General features: G+C 39.3%; 2 protein-coding genes across 5 annotated transcripts in view; one reads left to right on the forward strand and one right to left on the reverse strand.

Moving 5' to 3' along the window:
- LOC126979898 (endonuclease/exonuclease/phosphatase family domain-containing protein 1-like) overlaps window positions 1-19,265 on the forward strand; it is a 301,297-nt gene that overhangs the window by 75,190 nt on the left and 206,842 nt on the right. The gene's annotated exons all lie outside the window — the stretch shown is intronic.
- Window positions 1-19,265, reverse strand: part of LOC126979871 (maestro heat-like repeat-containing protein family member 1) — a 29,925-nt gene that overhangs the window by 9,094 nt on the left and 1,566 nt on the right. Inside the window, exons 3-11 of the mRNA XM_050829418.1 lie at window positions 17,423-17,591; window positions 13,987-14,176; window positions 10,620-13,458; window positions 10,237-10,390; window positions 9,836-10,096; window positions 8,823-9,037; window positions 6,407-6,604; window positions 3,440-3,722; window positions 129-366 (exon numbers count right to left, since the gene is read on the reverse strand). Coding sequence (XP_050685375.1) covers window positions 129-366; window positions 3,440-3,722; window positions 6,407-6,604; window positions 8,823-9,037; window positions 9,836-10,096; window positions 10,237-10,390; window positions 10,620-13,458; window positions 13,987-14,176; window positions 17,423-17,591 — 4,547 coding nt within the window. The remainder of the gene's footprint in view (window positions 1-128; window positions 367-3,439; window positions 3,723-6,406; window positions 6,605-8,822; window positions 9,038-9,835; window positions 10,097-10,236; window positions 10,391-10,619; window positions 13,459-13,986; window positions 14,177-17,422; window positions 17,592-19,265) is intronic.

Genomic DNA, 19,265 nt, shown 5'->3' on the forward strand with positions numbered 1-19,265 from the left:
CCACATGGCCAACAGCGGCAAAATGGCGAATATCAAACAGGCACAACAGCAATTTGACAACCGCCAGTCCAGTGGTATATCGTAGAGGTCAGTGGTAGTTGTAGACAGTAGTCTATACAGGTCACTACCTAGCAGCAGCGGGGCGTAGGGCTTCAGGTCCTCGCGGGCGCCGTGCAGGTAGTTGCCGGCCGTCTGCAGACACACGGGCAGCGCAGCCGGGAGCTCGTCCGCCACCAGCCGCAGCAGGGCGCAGAGGAACTCCTCCACGAACAGCCGGCCCTCGTCCACCAGGTGGCTCTGGATGAACTCGGTCAGCTTCTTCACGTTGAATGTCTTGAATAACTGGCGCAGGGTGGATTTGGACGCCTGTAACAGTTATACTGCGATAATGTTTAAAGTGATTTCTCGCACTTCTGAAAATATTTATGTACGATGCGGGATTCGAAGTCGTGTGTACTACACGTACACATACTAGTGGGAGGCTCCTTTGCACAGGAAGCCGACTAGATTATGGGTACCCCATCGCCGCCTATTTCTGCCGTAAAGCAGTAATTAAGTAGTAAACATTATTGTGTTTCGGTCTGAAGGCCGCCGTAGCTAGTCAAATTACTGGGCAAATGAGACTTAACATCTTATTTCTCAAAGTGACGAGCACAATATTAGTGCCGCTCAGAATTTTTGGGTTTTTCAAGAACCCTGAGCGGCACTGCATTGTAATGGGTAGGGCGTATCAATTACCATCAGCTGAACGTCCTGCTCGTCACGTCCCTTATTTTCATATATCCTCCCCAAATATCGCCATGACGATCGGTCCTGCGCTGTCCTCGTCCAACCTATCCCGGCGTTCTTGACCAGATCGTCGTTTCACCTTTTGGGGAGTCTACCAACACTACGTGTTCTCGTACGTGGTCGCAATTCGAGAACTTTACTGCCCCAACGGTCATACGTCCGTCGAGCTATGTGCCGTGCCCACTACCACTTCAGTTTCCCAACCATCGAGGCTATGTCAGTAACTATGGTTCTCCTACGGATCTCCTCATTTCTGATTAAATCTCGCAGGGAAACTCCGAGCATAGCCCTCTGAGCGACTATGAGCTTCCTCATAAGGCCCATAGCTAACGACCAATTCTGCGTTCCGTATGTCATCATATGCGTGCGTCTACAGGTCCCATAGTGGTAACGCAGAAACCGATCACCTCATGTGCTGCGTTCAAACGGCAATTGACGACGTGCTTGCACAGATCCCCTCCGCAGAAATCGTAGTCTTAGGTGATTTCAACGGGCACAATGCCGAATGGCTTGGATCACGTACCACAGACTTCGCAGGGCGATCTGTGCATAATTTTGCATTAGCGTATGGTCTGTCCCAATTGGTTGAGTCGCCAACGCGGCTCCCGGATGTGGATAGCCACATGCCGTCCTTATTGGATCTTGTGCTGACTACACATCCCGATGGTTACCAGGTCTTTGTCGACGCCCCTCTCGGAACGTCCGACCATTGCCTGGTCAGGAGTGTAGTGCCCATCCGACGCCAACGTCGCAGACCACCAGCGACCCGCCGCGTTTGGCACTATAAGTCAGCAGATTGGGATAGGTTGCGTTCCTTTTTTGCATCCTACCCTTGGGGCAAGGTTTGTTTCCCTTCGGATGATCCTAGTGCCTGCGCCGTTGCAGTAGCCGATGTGATACTGCAGGGCATGAATATTTTTATACCAAGCTCTGTAGTACCGATCGGTGGCAGATCACAGCCCTGGTTCGATGCGTCAGTTAAAGCAGCATCTGACTGCAAAAAACAGGCGTATCGAACTTAAGTTGCGGCGCTGGGCACAAAAGATCCGAACTGCAGAGTTCATAAGAGGAAATATAACCGTGCCTCCAGATTTTTTAAGCGGCAAATCGCCCGTGCGAAGTCAAAGCACGTCGTCAAAATCGGCGAGCAGCTTTCCAGTTACCCGACCGGAACACGCAAGTTCTGGTCGTTGTCGAAAGCTGCTCTCGGTAATTTCAACCAGCCGTCCATGCCGCCGTTGCACATGAGGAATGACACCCTGGCCCATACGGCAAAAGAGAAAGCCGATCTCCTGTGCGCTCTTTTCGCCTCCAACTCGACTCTTGACGACAACGGAAAAACACCGCCGACCATCCCGCGGTGTCAGAGCTCTATGCCTGAAGACAGAAAACTGTTAGGCGAGCTCTGTTTTCGTTGGACGTCAGGAAGTCGAGCGAGCCGGATGGCATTTCTCCAATCGTGCTTAGAACGTGTGCCCCTGAGTTGACGCCGGTGCTAACGCGTTTATTCCGGCACTCTTATTCCAAAGGCGTAGTCCCTGACTTATAGAAGTCAGCCCTTGTCCATCCGATCTAAAAAAAAAGGAGACAGTTCGGATCCGGCAAACTACAGGCCTATTGCTATAACCTCCCTGCTCTCCAAAATCATTGAGAGCATAATTAGCCGCCAACTTTTGGTATACCTATATATATTTGGTTTTTTTTTCATGGGGTAAATTGAACCTTGTCCAATTTAACCCCCAGAAAAAAAAACCCATTTGTCGTATCACCGCTCTTCGATAACACTTCCCTTAAAGCCTCGCCTAGTATCGGAATACTGGGTCTCGAAATCTCGAGCGATTGCCAATTCCGTGGCCATCTGGAGGTCAAAGCCAAATTGGCTTCGAAGAAGCTGGGCGTCATCAATAGAGCACGGCAATACTTCAAGCCGGCCCATATTCTTGCGCTCTACAAAGCGCAGGTCCGGCCACACATGGAGTATTGCTGTCATCTCTGGTCTGGCGCACCCCAGTATCAGCTCGATCCATTTGACCGCGTGCAACGCAGAGCAGCTCGAATTGTCGGGGACCCAGTGCTCTGTGAACGTCTGTATCACTTGGCGTTGCGTAGAGACGTCGCTTCATTGTCTGTCTTCTACCGCATTTATCACGGGGAGTGTTCCGAAGAGCTGTTCAACCTGATTCCTGCCGCCGAATTTCACCTACGCACGACACGCCACAAATTAGGATATCATCCCCACCATCTGGATGTGTGGCGGTCCTCTACAGTGCGGTTTTCAAGGAGCTTTCTTCCACGTAGTACAAAGCTGTGGAATGAGCTTCCTTGTGCGGTGTTTCCGGGACGATGCGACATGGGTACCTTCAAAAAAAGCGCGTGCACCTTCCTTAAAGGCCGGCAACGCTCTTGTGATTCCTCTGGTGTTGCAAGAGAATGTGGGCGGCGGTGATCACTTAACACCAGGTGACCCGTACCGAGCGTTGTCCTCCTATTCCATAAAAAAAAATCACTGGCAACACACACTGTGAAAAACCTTCGTCTTCAGACACTGTGTATTTTTGGACGAGAAGATTTTGCGGATTTTATGAACTAGTACTTGTAACTTACTTCATATATATTTGACATACATTTCACATATTAGAGTTTGTCTTACCCGGACCACAGCGGGGTTGGCGTCACACAGATGCAGCAGGAAGCATGGCAGCGAGCTCACGGCCTGCTCCTGCAGACTGTCTGCGCGCACGCGGCCCGCTATCACACCGAACAGCCGGATGGAGCTCTCCCGCAGCTGACTGCACTCCGTGTTCATGAACGGCCGTATCTTCTGCGCGATCGCCAGGAGCTCGCGGTCAAACTCTTTGTCTATATGATCCGTTTCGATTAGGAGACGGCTCAAACCTTGTATTGCTGCCAGTGGTATGTTGGCAACTGGAGATCTGAAGGTGAAGTATATTTATAAAACAATTATAAAGTACACTTAAAGGGTTTTTCCCTCTCGGGAACATAATAATATAGTTATTATAATTTTAGCTTAAACTGCTAGATAGATTAAACTAAGAATGTGTCCATTAACACATTTCTTACTGTCTCTATTAAAGGGAAAAGCCTTAAAGATGAAAAAGTTATTTGCAAAGGATATGTCATCTTTAGTTTTGTGTGATTTTTTATTTATTTACAAAATTGTCAACGAGACGATCAGTTAAAACCACGACACCTATTTTTGTTTTATAAATTATAGTCACAATGATATTCCATAGGATCATTTTAACAGTGGCATTTATTTAAATTACGTGCAATCGACAAACATTAGTTATTTCTTTTTGATTATTGTTTCAATCACGCCAACTTTTTTATATCATTTCAATGTGTCAGTGTGAGCGAGGAAACCTTTTTTCGGGTGTTTGTGGGTAATAATTATAATTCTTTATTTTCATTTCTTTACACTCAAATAGTTTAAATTACACAATTTACAAAGTTTATTATATAATACTAGTTAATTATTTACATGGTTTTATTGTTAATTGCAATAAAATTCAAAAACGGATTTGCAGTGATATGAAAAGGTGTGGTACTCTGACCCCGAAACTATTTAAAAATGTATATTACGTAAGTATATTACTCGTATAATATCATTGTTTAGGTAGTTATAATTAGTTGTCAACAAATATTTTTAGCACAGGTTCGAGAGAGTTCTAAGAAAATATTTTCTTAGAAGGATAACCCTTCTAAGAAAATATTTTCTTAGAACAATAGTAGTTTTTCAAAAATTATGCATCAAAGGCTACTATACCATTAATGACTTTTTAAATGACAAGCAAGCGTGGAAGTAAAGTGCTCAGCCCAACATAGGCAACTAACAAAAATTATAATTCTAGCCTGTAAAATAAAATTGTATGAATTTTGTGATTGGTTTTTATTTGCAGTTCTTTTCCCAGTACACATTAAGTTTTGCCATGAACTGCCAATAGGTAAACTCATTAGTTTCAATTTTTGTTTGTTATTGACATATCTGGTCAAGATCGCTGGAATACGTTGAATGAGGGCAGCGCAGGACCGGTCGTCGTGGAAATCTTTGGGGGAGGTCTTTATCCAGCAGTGGACGTCTTCCAGCTGATGATGATGATTCACATACCCAAGTGGCACTTTGTGTCCTACGGGTAGAGGTGTTCGCAACGGCTATATATTGAAGTCGCATTATAACGATACGTTATTTTTAAAACGCCTATTATTTTTACGCTTTAATATATTAGTTCACTTCGTTGTGACATATGACGCGTTTGATTATCGTTGCTATTCGTTACAGAATGTTGATGTATCGTGCGATGATGTATTGTTGTGTGAGCTTTCAAAAGTGCTTAATAAAAAAATTGAACTTCCCTTCAAACTTTTTATACAGGCTTTGGACTGTTTGATTGAAATTATGACTGAAGATATAATTGTCTATTATTTTATTTATGCCAAACCAAATTTAGGTACAACTATTATAAAACTTTATAAACTATTCTATTAAACAAACTTTACAAACAATCAATTCAAAATCATTCACAAATGCACGATAGACAATAATCAATGGACAATACTAATTAAATGTGTCATACGAAGTCAAGTGATCCGCAAGCGCGTTATATCCGATCTGATTTAATATTTATTCAAACAAACAAAACAATCTAAAGCGTTGGATAGCCGAACAAAATATATTCATTTGCTTAATATACTTCCAATTACAGCTGGATTTTTATTACTTGAATATAAACGTTATGCAGTACTCTTAGAGCATAATTTGGCAGGTGATGAAAATAGCGTATCGTATGAATTACAAACGACTTTCATTTGAATTCAGTTCTTATGCAGTACTCTTAGAGCATAATTTGGCAGGAGACAAAAATCGCGTATCGCATAAATATTAAATAACGCTTGCTAGTTTTAATAAATAATAGGTGATATGATTAAAGGAGAGTGACTGTGGGAAATTGTGTGAATGGAGCGCTGCATGCCTTTATAAACGGTAAGACTGTGCCAATAGAAGCGCGAATGGCTGTACATAATGGAGTGCTTGTCGCCACGTTAATGTATGGAAGTGAGAGTTGGGTATGGCAGAAGAAGCATAAAAGCAGAATTAACGCAGTTGAGATGCGATCACTGCGTAGTATGTGTGGGGTAAGACTGACTGATAGAATTCCGAATGCGGTAATACGAGCGCGCTGTGGTTTGAAAGAGGATGTTGTGACAAGGACTGAAAAAGGAATGCTTAAATGGTTTGGACACGTGGAGCGAATGAGTGAATCAAATATATAAGGCAAGTGTGTGTGGGCAAGCCGGTCGCGGGAGACCTCGTAGAACATTCGTCGATCAAATTGGGGACGTTTTGAGAAAAGGAGAGGTCCAAAGCACCCGCAACCGGCGAGCATGTATGAAAAGAGTAATGAATGTAGAGGAAGCGCGTGAGGTTTGTAAGGATAGAAGCAAATGGCATTCTATTGTCTCTGCCTACCCCGACGGGAACAAGGCGTGAGTATGTGTGTGTGTGTGTGTATGATTATAAAAATATAAAAGATTATTTTATTCGCTATCTAATATAATGAACACCTCCACCTACGGGTAAAATATCTTTGAATCTTACTGCGTCTTCTGCGCGTCGACCCCCTGGCTGAGCGCTGCTAGTACGGCGGGCAGGGCCTGCGCCCGCTGCTCCTCCCGCAGCTGGCTCACGTTGGCAGCACCTCGCAGGCACGCAGCCCGCACTCGAGGGTCCTCGTCCTTCCAGCCCGTGTTCAGCGTCGCCAACACACTCTCTACCAGAACCGCGTTCTCGTTGCATCTGAAAAACCAGAATAAAGTATTGAGGGAAACTGTAAACGTACCATGGTACATTCGAAACAGCGAACTCCATCGGGACCTTAACATTGAGTTTGTTATCCAAAAATATGCTGAAGCTCATCAACATAAACTTCACCATCACGTGATGTCGAGGCAATTCAGCTCCTTGACGACACTGATATAGTAGGAAGACTAAAACGAACAAAACCTTTTGAGTTAGTGTAGTGCTAGTGACTTAGTGTAATAAAATATAAAAATAGTGATATTATAAAAGGCACATAAACAAAGTGACTTCCCCTTAATAGAGACATTAAGAAATGTGTTAATGGACGCATTCTCAGTTTAATATATCTAGCAGTTTAAGTTAAAGTAGAATTACTTATTAGTCTAAGTTAAGGCTAGATTGTAAAGCAAGTGGGGCAACATTATAATAACTATATTATTATGTTCCCTAATTGAAAGGCAAAAAAAAATCTGAAGCACATTCACAACTTTTTGCCTAGAACACCCACTTTGTGGACATCAGTCCATAAGCAGGTTAGGTCAGGTCATAAAGTCATTATAAAGCAATATAAAATTCATTCCCGGGCTGCTTTACACCCCTAACCAATACAAACAGAAATACATTTATTTCCCATAGGAAGTAACAATAACATAACATATTCCAACAACACTTGGTAAATGTCATGAAGGTACATCAGTTCGTAAAAGGGCTTTGATACGGGAAGAAGAACTGACAAAAATCCCAGGCCATCTTTTAAATCATATAACAACTTAGACTGTTTAATATAATATTATACAATTTTAGATGGCAGGACCAGACAAAAACTATGGCATCATTAGCCTTTACATACTTGAATTAGTACTCAGTAAGTCCTACTACGAATTAGGAACCTCACAGAGTAAGGGAGAAGTAGGAGTAGAGGAACCTTCAGCTTTAGAGCGTCTCTCAACTTAAAGTTCGGCCACGTATCAAGTCATCTCAAATTAATATCACGTTTATCATTAAGATAATCGAAATAGCACTTATGAATGTAAGTTATCAAATTTATAATAATTAATTATCTCTGTTCTCCGCCGAACTCATTTTCACAGAAACGCGTGAAGAAACGAAGTTGAAAATAAATTAAAGCACAAAATTCTGCTGTCACTAAAAACAAAATGTACGCCATTCCATCTTAATATTTTAAAACGAACGGAAACCGTAACCTACGACATTGGCCTCAAATTATGATATTTGCCGAGTAACTAAGCTACACACGACAGAAAAACAAAGCATACGTCAACATTTATTGAAGTGTGCATATATAGCCAACATTAATGTCTTTGTTAATTCAACCGTATTGCCACTGGACAGGCTGTTCCATATGTTCTCTGGACGCTCGCGAGTGGCGCTTCAAAAAGGCACAAAAAATTTGCTGTCAAACATATGGAACAGCCTGTCCAGTGGAATTTTACAGGTCAGTCGTCACGATTCAGTACTGAGTTTAACTAATGCACTTAAGGTTCAATACGGTTGAACTAACAAAGACATTAATGTTGGCTATATATGCACACTTCAATAAATGTTGACGTATACTTTGTTTTTCTGTCGTGTGTAGCTTAGTTACTCGGCAAATATCATAATTTGAGGCCAATATTGTAGGTTACGGCTTCCGTTCGTTTTAAAATATTAAGATGGAATGGCGTACATTTTGTTTGTAGTGACACCAGAATTTTGTGCATTAATTTATTTTCAACTTCGTTTTCTTCACGCGTTTCTGTGAAAATGAGTTCGGCTAATATATATATATATATATATATATAAAAATTGTGACCGCGCTTTGAATACTACGCCACGCAATGAAAAAGTATATATATAACATATCCAAACTTAAAATGGATGCAGTGTCGTATTTAAGGTCAGTGTCCTTTTAAATTAGCAAAATTGTGTAACTCACGTCACGTTTTTAATCATTTTGTTAAATCATTATATTTCAATTGCTAAAACAAAATGTTCTTGCCTCGTGTTCGCGCCCGTCTCGCGCGTTACGTAGTGCTACTACTTCGAATGAGCGTATAACTTAACTTTGAATACTACTGCCACGAGATAAGGTGTTAGTTTGAATGAATATTTAAATGATATCTGTATAGGTAAATATATACGTATATACAACGCCACTCGAATATTTTTGACGACCCTTTAATAGGCTTTTAAGGTTTAATAATTTAAGTCATACCTATAATTCAACAAATCGGCGAGTAGTGCTAGCACAGCACACCTCTGCGGCGGCAGGGGAGATCTGGCGTAAGGAACCAGGCTGGATATCAGCCGCGCCAGGTGTGCTGGACACGAGCGGCAGATGGAGCCACCCAGGATGGGAGCCAGCTCGAGCACAATACTGGAACTGTCTCCGTGCTCTATCGTGAGGCAAAGCGAACATGCCTCCTTCACCTTCAAATACACAAATTTATATCAAAATTATGGATTTCCGAAAAATAACGCAAAATTCCTGACATAATTTTTGCATCTACGTCTAAATAGAGCCTCTTGTGAGGTAACGGTTGACAACAGGCCATCCGTTGTCATCCATTACCAGGACTGGTAATTCTACAACATATTTCCACATCATTTTAGCACAAAGTACAGTGCAAAAACCGAATGATTATTTTAACATAATGAATGCATCCGGGGTAGTAGACTAGTACCTTTCTGCCGCAGGTTTTATCCAGTAACTTTTTAGTTCAATTCAAGTTTAATATTTTGGCCCAAAATTGTGTTAGAAATTACGCTAAAACTCATGTCATTCATAAATGTAAAATTTAAGCTGCATGTTGAAGTGACAAGAAATACAATGTTACGGTCTTGTGTACATTTTGTTATATGAATCACATCGAAATATAGATTATTTTCATTAGAATAAAGATAAAAATAAAGGTATACCTAAAATTTGGCAGTAGCAGTGGGAGGCTCCTTTGCACAGGATGCCGGGTAGATTATGGGTACAACAACGGCGCCTATTTCTGGCGTGAAGCAGTAATGTATAAGCATTACCGTATTTCGGTCTGAAAGCCGCCGTATCTAGTGAAATTACTGGGCAAATGAATCTACACATCTTGTGTCTCAAGGTAACGAGCGTAATTGTAGTAACTGAACGGCACTGCATTATAATGGGCAGGACGTATCAATTATCATCAGCTGAACGTCCTGCTAGTCTCGACCCTTATTGCCATAAAAAAACTTTAAAAATACCTTGTAGCAGTCCGCCCTTTCTAGAAAACAATTGAAAGTATTTATAGTGATCTTGGCCGGGGACAACTTGATAGCCTCCCTGTTCGGGATAAAGCCGAACCGCTCGTGCCCCTTGTGGGAGGGCACGGCGTAGGCCGGGGGCTCTGCCTCCACGTAGCACGCCAGGGTCGTGTACAACATGGCAAACATTTCCGGAAACTTTTTGATACAGATCGGTCGCATCGATTCTTCTTGTAACATTTCGCCCAAAGCACTGATGAGCTGCAAAATATTATACGTTCATAATTAGAAATTAACCTATAGAAAACTATTTGCGGTCACTCATAGATTTAAAAAGCAGTAGAAGGCACGTGAACATAATTTGCCCCCTTTCTCTATTAAAAATTAAAAGAAATACTCACCGTGAGAGGTTGCAACGCGGCTATATGATGCTCCGTTATGTGATAGGGGTCTTCATACAGCTCAGTGGAGGACATCAGACGTAAGAAATTATCAAGAATAGCTGATGAAAGTCCTTCGTCACGGGCAAGATTCCGCCAACTACTTAGCACACACCTGAAAGCATAAACATGCCACAGATTGACAATTTCCACTGTATAACAGAAGAATCGATTCATAAGATTTTAGATGTTTTTCGGGAATTATGACTCTTTATAACAGAGAGGACATGTCAAATTTGTGAATAAAATTCCAGAAATATTTCAAATTTTGAAATAATAAACATAATTTATATCTAGATATATTCGAATCAGCGCTGTAAATTAAGTCAAAACAAAATACTTACTGTTTCAATGGTATCCTTTGCGCTAATAGTACAGCAGTTACTGCGTTTGAATGATTTCTCGTCAAAGATATAAGCGGTCGCATCAGTCTATTCGCAGCCTCAAAATTTACGGCCTCCATAGTCGACAACATAACCTCCACAATCCTTTCAATATTTTGGAACAAATCCTGCCCTTTTTTAATAAAAAACGCGTCCAGTAATGAACTTATACCGACACTTCTTAACTCGTTACCATCGAATCCCTCCAACAGACTCTCAATGTACTGCATCATGTGCAGATGTGGTATCTTGGGTGAGATTGTATCGCATAATTTCATACAATATTCACTAATCATATACAAATCATTTGTAAGTATATTGTTCTGTAAGTTGGTCAAGTTTGTCATACACTCGTCGTCAGCTTCCACCGTGTGCCCTTCATACAGATCTTGTATTTGTATGATCAGTTTGATACAATCTACGGTGGTCAGCCTTACCGGAAAATTTGCATCAGCAACACCCGGTACTATGATACCCAGCAAATAGCCCATTTGTCCAAATTTACTTGGCGTTTCAAAATTCAACTTAACATTTCTGATATACGAATCAAAAACAACTTGCAGAATCATCACAGCAGCGGTTCGAATTTCATCGTTTTCATGACGGATCCATTCTAATAATAGTGTTACGATATCATCTATGGTACTAAGGCACGTGGATTGTATAACTAATTCTTTTATGAGTTCGTGTAATAGTATTAACGAATCATTCAGTGTTTTTGCCAGCAGATCGTTTTTGTCAGCATTGCTGTCTACTTCATACTTTCGTTTGAAAGAAGACAGTTCTCCAAAAATACTATTGAATAACACACGAAGAATCGTATTCCGTTCCTCGGGCAATATTCCTTTTTGCAATTTAGTCAATTCTTTTGATGCTCTTACAATTTTTGGATACAATTCAACATTACGCTTATCTAAGTTTGAGTTATATATTTGTTCGAGAACAGCATTCAGTAGTTGCCAACGATTTCTAAGACCTACGTTGTGATGAGATGCTGGGTATAATGCTTTCGCAATTTCATATAGAGTTGTAATACTTGCACTGCAAAGGTCAAATCCAGGACAAGATTTGAGAATGTCTAAAAGCGTCACAGTTACATTATCACCCAATCTGGCTAAGACGTGCACATCCAAGCACTCCGCAGCAACTTTGCCGTAGCAGATAATAAGAGCGTACTTCACTACACCCAGTTCTGCCTCATTTCGCGATGCCCTCGTTGAAAGGAAATTTAGTAATTTATTCCCACGTTTTGCTTCATTCTCTTTATAAAGAGAATCTAATTCATTAATAACGGCTTCACCGTGTTGTCTAGATGCGATTCCTACAGCCTTACTTACGTAACCTACAGTTTCCATTGGAATTGACCTTAACGCCAGCAGAATAATTTTTATGACTGTTTCAACAGCTGCAGCATTCGACATATGACAAGATAAAACAGCTAAGTATTGCAAAGCCACGCCTTTAACCATTGGTGATTGTTTCTTTGATAATATCTGTTGAGATATTAGAGACGATATTTTCTCAACCCACTTATCATTATTTACTTCTTCAACCGCGCTTACTATGAGATCTAATAACATCTGATGCCACTGTTCTAAAGATTCATTCAATTCAACAAATTTCAAAAGACGCTTTACTTCTACAGTCCACGATGTTTTGAGGTTCTTATGAACATCGCAACAATATTCTTCTAAAAACACCAATAGATTCTTATTTCTTTCAACTTCTTCAGGATCAACTAAATGAATTAAGCATCTTACGAAAACCAGGTCAGGAGAACATTTTGCTTCTTTTGGATTTTCTTTTTCTTCATCCGACTTAACGATAGAATTGTTTTGCAACAAAGAGACTAGACAACGGCTAACAGTTGGCATTGCTGGTGTGAATTCTTCAATGGTTAAAGCTGTTAGTAACAAATTAAGAAGTTGCGACCTAACGCTAATGACAGTATTACACAACAGTACAAGCGAGTTTTTGCACGTGTCGCGAAGATCCATCACATCATTTTTGGATGAATTTTGTGAACCTTCATAGCCACAATGCTTAATTATAAACTCCACCATAGCAAAGTCATCTGTGGCCATAATACAATTTCTATACACCAGAGCTACGATTGCCTTGACTAGAATCTTTTTCATTTTTATGCCCTGTTCCATCATTATCATGACCTTTAAAATTGCTGTAAATTTAGAAACAAAGTTTTCCATGAACACTTGAGAAGAAGTTGTCAGATGGGTGAGAATAATAACAGATCTCATTCTTTCTTTCTCTTGGTTGTTTTTGCACAGGTGTAGGAGCATTTCAATAGTTGGATCAGGATATTGGGTTGCCATGTGGTCAAAACAACGGAGTACTTCGAAGTGGTTCTTAACTGTTTGAGGTTGATCATAATCTGGCTCAAGTACTATTAGATTGAAAAGTACATGGTTTATTGTGCTCACAGTATTATCATTTAACGATAACTTTGGATTCAATGGTGATGGCGATAATAGGTAAGATATACATTGACTTATACAGAAGAAGTTGATAGCGGGTCTGCGGTACATTGAGAGTAGGTATAGGACGAATTTATTAACAGAGTCGTTGAATTGTCTCTCAGGGATGAGTCTAGTTATAGGACCTAGAGCTTCGAGGACAGTCTCGGCTACATTCGCCTCGTGAGAAGGCAACCATTGGTTATAAAGTACGTCAAACACAATCGAGTATTCTGTGACAAAATTGTCCTTGATTGTTGTGATGCTGTCATTTTCAACATTGTCGCCTATTTGTTCTGCAATTGCTACGGCAAAATGACCGAAAGCTGAAATAAAATGGACAACAACATTACAGTACCTATTGTAAAGAAACATTGGTTACTTCATATAATACAGGATGTTACAAGTCAGATATTGGTAGGATTTAAATTTAAAAACAATATATATGTAAAAATCTTTACTATTTGATTTTTCTTTTTTATGTCAATGTAGGCATACCGATCTCCATTATTTGTATATCCTACTAATATCTTCCCTCTCTTGGCGTGCGTCCGTGCAGAATGGGATGTCGCTATGCCAACTAAATGGCTGACAGGCTTGCCCTGCATGTTTCAATATGACAACTCTCATGATTATTCTCATATTAAACATTTTATTGAGATACAACCTTTAGTTGCGAAAGCAACGGGCAACTACTAGTATCTCTATAATATGTTAAAGTTTCATGAGTACTATTTGCTAACCTTTATATTGTGTTTGTATATGGTTTTTATTGGATAAATAAAAAAACACACCATTTAAGACACAGTACGGAATATAAAAGATAATATGACAGACGCTCAAACTAAACTTACCATAAGCGAAGGCTTGTTTAACATGGTCTTGCTTGACTAGCGGTAGGAGTGGTAACATTTTGCCAAGAACCTCCTTGATGTGAGGTACGATATCCCTCGTGTTGAGGACAGCAAGAGTGCCCAGTGTGTGGACTACTGCAAAGTGTGGCACGGTTGTTGGACCTAACTGTTCGATCAGACTGCGAAGTACCTTTAAAAAAAAGTGTGTGTGTACTTATGTATGCAAGCAAGAAGTTATACTTCTTTGGCCTAAGAAAGCACAAATCCTTAAACTATTTAGGGACTACGCGCACTTATTCAGCTCTTTTCAGCTTTTGTCCATAGAAAACAACAGTTTTGTATGGAGACGTGTACGCGTCGATTAAACTTTCGCGGCAAACCAGCATAAAATGAGGATAAATGTGTTTTTATTATGCGAATGCTATAGAGAGCGTTCGGCGCTGTTCCTCCGCGTACAGCGCTGTTCGCCGTCGAATGCGGCGGAACAGCTCTTTACAGGGATGGTTCGCGACTCCTTGTCGACAAGTTGCGACCTGTATTGTTCCTGCATTGATTTGACGTAATTATTATGCACGCAAAGATTAAAGAGTGCAGACGTGATTAAAAGTTATTATTCTCATTCTTACGACGCCGTACGCGGCTGATAGAAGCAGAGCTGTATAAGTGTGACCAAAATCGTTCAGCGAAACGCGAATGGAGCTGAATAAGTGCGCGTAGTCCCTTATTCCTCGTGCTATTCTACGTTTGTAGAAATAACAATATTGTAAAAATCTTGCAACGATGGCTTTGACAATTAATTATTAAATAACGAATACGGCTGTACGGGCTTGAACCCTTTGCCTATCTTAATAATGGACGAAGAAACCAAAAAATAATAACGAATGTCGCAAACGTCAGAAAATTTTAGGAACCAACTTCACCCTGTTACTATTGTATTACAGTGATGCGCGCGCATCTTAAAACACTCATCATTTTTTATAACGCACCTAAAAAAGTAAAACTTCAAAAACGTAACAAATTATTTCGCCGCTTACGTTGCATTTTTTCCTTATCTATACTAATATTATAAAGCTGCAGTGTTTGTTTGTTTGTTTGAACGCGCTAATCTCTGGTACTACTGGTCCGATTTGAATGATTCTTTCAGTGTTGGGTAGTCCATTTATCGAGGAAGGCTATGTTTTTTTTTCAAAATTAGGGATCCGTAATAAAATTGCTATTTTGTAACACAAGGTGTAAAATCGAAAACCTATTTTTGCTTGCGCTGCAAAAACTATTGACAATAGAACAAAATGATGTACAGGCTATAATATAGGCAATATTTTATTACTTATAAAACTATCGCGTGAATTATACTTTATATGGCAAAACAACGTTTGCCGGGTCAGCTAGTTTGTAATAAAGTTTAAAAAGGTATCGTATTTCTACATTTGATTCTCTCATTTTGACACAAAGAAAAAACAAATGAAAAATAGCAGGAAACAATATTTCACTAATTTATTCCTTTTTTTGAAATGCAACCTTTTTTATGTCATCAAAACCAGAGAAATACAAATAGTACTTACAGCCCACGGACTAGTAAAAAAAGAAGGACTCCGCGCCGTGATATTAGCAAGTGAAGCACCTTTATGCTAGTGTGTGTGAGGTTACGGGGTATACCAGTTACACAATTTTTTCTCCCATAGATACTCATATATCTACAAATACTTTTATATTATTGTTTTTACACATTTTCACAACGCACAACGGCATTTTTTAAGTATTTTATTGCTACGTAAACTGATCTGTTACATACGATACGATAACATAATGGCGACCGATCGGCTTGTATTAGTGTAAGTGTATGCGTGGGTCTACGTATTTACAGGTTTACCGGCTTGTTATGGTGCCTCACTGTTATATAAGGTGACACGGAGTCCTTATTTTTTTACTTTCCGTAGCCATAGAGATTTTAATCAAAATAATTATTAACTAACTAATATAATCAATATAATATATACCTACTACTGTAGGTAATGTACTTACCTAATAAATAAACACAATTTGATATTAATATAACGTAAACATAATTTGAATATTTATAATATAATATAATATTATTTATTATATAATATTATTATCTCAGTTATAATATACCTACAAAAGTACCTATTCCCATATTTAATATCATAAATATGAATGAATATAATTATATTTTATAATAATATAAATTCAGAAAATGTGTCAACAAATTTTTTTTTTTTTATGGAATAGGAGGACAAACGAGCGTACGGGTCACCTGGTGTTAAGTGATCACCGCCGCCCACATTCTCTTGCAACACCAGAGGAATCACAAGAGCGTTGCCGGCCTTTAAAGAAGGTGTACGCGCTTTTTTTGAAGGTACCCATGTCGTATTGTCCCGGAAACACCGGAAAAGGAAGCTCATTCCATAGCTTTGTAGTACGAGGGAGAAAGCTCCTTGAAAACCGCACTGTAGAGGACCGCCACACATCCAGATGGTGGGGATGATATCCTATCCTGGCGTGTCGTGCGAAGGTGGAATTCGGCGGCAGGAATCAGGTTAAACAGCTCAGTTAAATTATGCCCGTTATTATGGCATCTATACATTCCGTCATTCTAATGATAATAATTTATCCTAATTTAAAATAAAAATTGCGTTATTTTTATTTTAAATTTGATTAATGTATTAATTGTACTATTATATAACAGATATTTCATACAAAATGTTGTTTTGTGTATTATTAATACAACCTCCAATAATTAAAAACAAAAATCAAAAGTGGAGAAAATAATATTTTTCCACATGCTTACCACATATGGAAGTCTACTTTTTGAGCAAATGTACTAAAAAATAAATTAATATATTTATAGTACATGAGCAAATCTGGTATCAAAGCGAAAATCGTAAATAATGCAAAACAACATATTATGAGATTACCACTTTACAGAGACCACAGGATTTTCTTTATAAAAACATTGTTTATATATCATGACACTATTCTTCAGTGGTGAAATTGAATGCAAAAGCTGTCAAAACAGATCAAACCCATCAGTGCATTATATTTTAATGAAATAAATGGCCATCACATTCATTCACTGATCAAGATACCTGCCAGGGTCTAAGGGACGAAATAATAATTCTAGCCGGAGACAAATACTAGTGGGAGGCTCTTTTGCACAGGTTACCGGCTCGATTATGGGTATCACAACTGCACCTATTTCTGCCGTGAAACAGTTATGTGTAAACATTATTGTGATTTGGTCTGAAGAGCGCCGTAGCTAGTGAAATTACTGGACAAATGAGACCACTCAGAATTTTTGGTTTTAAAAAAAATTCTGAACGGCTCTGCATTGTAATGGGTGGGGTGTATCAATTACCATCAGCTGAACGTCCTGCTCGTCAAATCCCTTAGTGTCCTTAAAAAAAAAATTACTAACTAAATCCAAATACTCATGTCCCACAGCCACTAAGACTGAAGAGGCTCCCATCTGTACTGTATGTTCGTTTGTGGTCTCTGTCATTGCCCGCAGCATAGCAGCCACTAATCCTGCTGCAACTTGAGCATTGAGCCTTCGAACTTGACTCACACATGTTTGTTCCAAGATTCTAAAACATTCATTAAGTTAAATAATAATAATACATCCCGGTAAGTGCAATTATTTATATGATCAATATGAATGTTTGTATTATGTATTTATGTATGTTTAAATAAGTATAGTGTATTACATATATTGTTGTCTTGTGCCTATATATAACAGGCTATGCCTAGTTTGGGTAAGTTGATTTGTGTAAAAGTGTGTCAATATTATATTATAAGATTTCATATATATATAAGGTCACATTGTCCCCAATCTCATCCCCATTGCCCTGTCCTAATGTGGACAAGTATTATGTACCAAAATTTATGGATGATGCAGGATTTGAATTTGCGTTTGTGGAGTTTACATCTCCAACACTGTGACTATTAATATAAATATTAGATTAAGTCCGAATACTTTAATTATTTTTAATGTTGTTTATTAATACTTATTTTTTTTATGTTGCTTAACTACACCTAGACAAATGTCTTACATGGCAAAAACACATCGTCACTAAAAGGAAATAATTAGGCATCAAACTAAGCAAACTGTATTGGCAAATTGGACGTAACGGAGGCAATTTTCGAGCCTATCTGGACTTATGGTATACAGCTATAGGTACCACACCACACTCAAATATTGGCATATTGCAAAGATTTCAGAATAAAACATTACACAATAGCTAATGCTCCATGGTTTGTTCCAAATGAACTATTACACCATGACCTTCAATACCGACAGTAAAGGATGAGATAATGAAATTCGCTAAGGCTAAAGGCACAAAACTAGAACAGACAATCACCTTAACATACTATAAAGCAAAAGCCTTAATGAACAAAAGAAATATTAAGAAGACTGAAACGCAAAATACCTCTAGATCTCCAAACTAGCTAACCAGATGCTTAATAATTATGGGAATTGGGTCTGGTATAGGCTATAAAGCCAAAGACAGCCAGTAGGACTTACATATTGTTGAATGTCCCAGTGAAGGAAGTAGATTATTATAAAATGAAGAAAAAAAAAGAATATTGCTTAACAACATTCACTTCCCCCTGATATAATTGCAATTACAAAACTTATGTCTTAAAACATAATAGACCTTTTTATTTTTCAATACAGTCACATGGTATCTTTTTAACCGATTTAAAAGGAGGAGATTCTCAATTTGGTTGGGTTTTATGTTTGTTACGGGTGAACCAATTTTCATGATTCTTTTTTTATTTGAAATTTGTGCTTCCTGTGTGGTCTCAGTTCTGACATTGGCATCCATGAGAAAACCATAATAGTCTTTAATTTGCATTAAGTATGAGCGCGACAAATGGACGAACAACTCAATATCACGCCAACCGATTTAGATTATTCTTTGTTATTGGAAAGGGTATGGTATGGTTTGGTATAGGGGCTCCTGTTCCCGCAATTAGGCCACTAGCATGGGTCCATTTTGCGTGTAGTAATGGCCAGTTACTCCAACCAGCCCAGCTCCTTCCAGAAATTCAGAACATTCCTGGGGTGTTTGCAGACTTCCTGGAGCAACCTCGTATTGGTTAAGGTTTTTGCCCGTTGGTTGGCCACCCCCCCACATTCCAGGATTACGTGAGCGACCGTTTCGTCGTCGGCCATACAGCCTCTGCACTTAGGACTGTCCGTTACGCCGATTGTGAAGAGGTGTTTGTTTAGTGATGTGTGACCCGTTAGGGTGCAC

The sequence above is a fragment of the Leptidea sinapis genome, chromosome 4 (genome assembly GCF_905404315.1).
Source record: "Leptidea sinapis chromosome 4, ilLepSina1.1, whole genome shotgun sequence".
NCBI lineage: Eukaryota > Metazoa > Arthropoda > Insecta > Lepidoptera > Pieridae > Leptidea > Leptidea sinapis.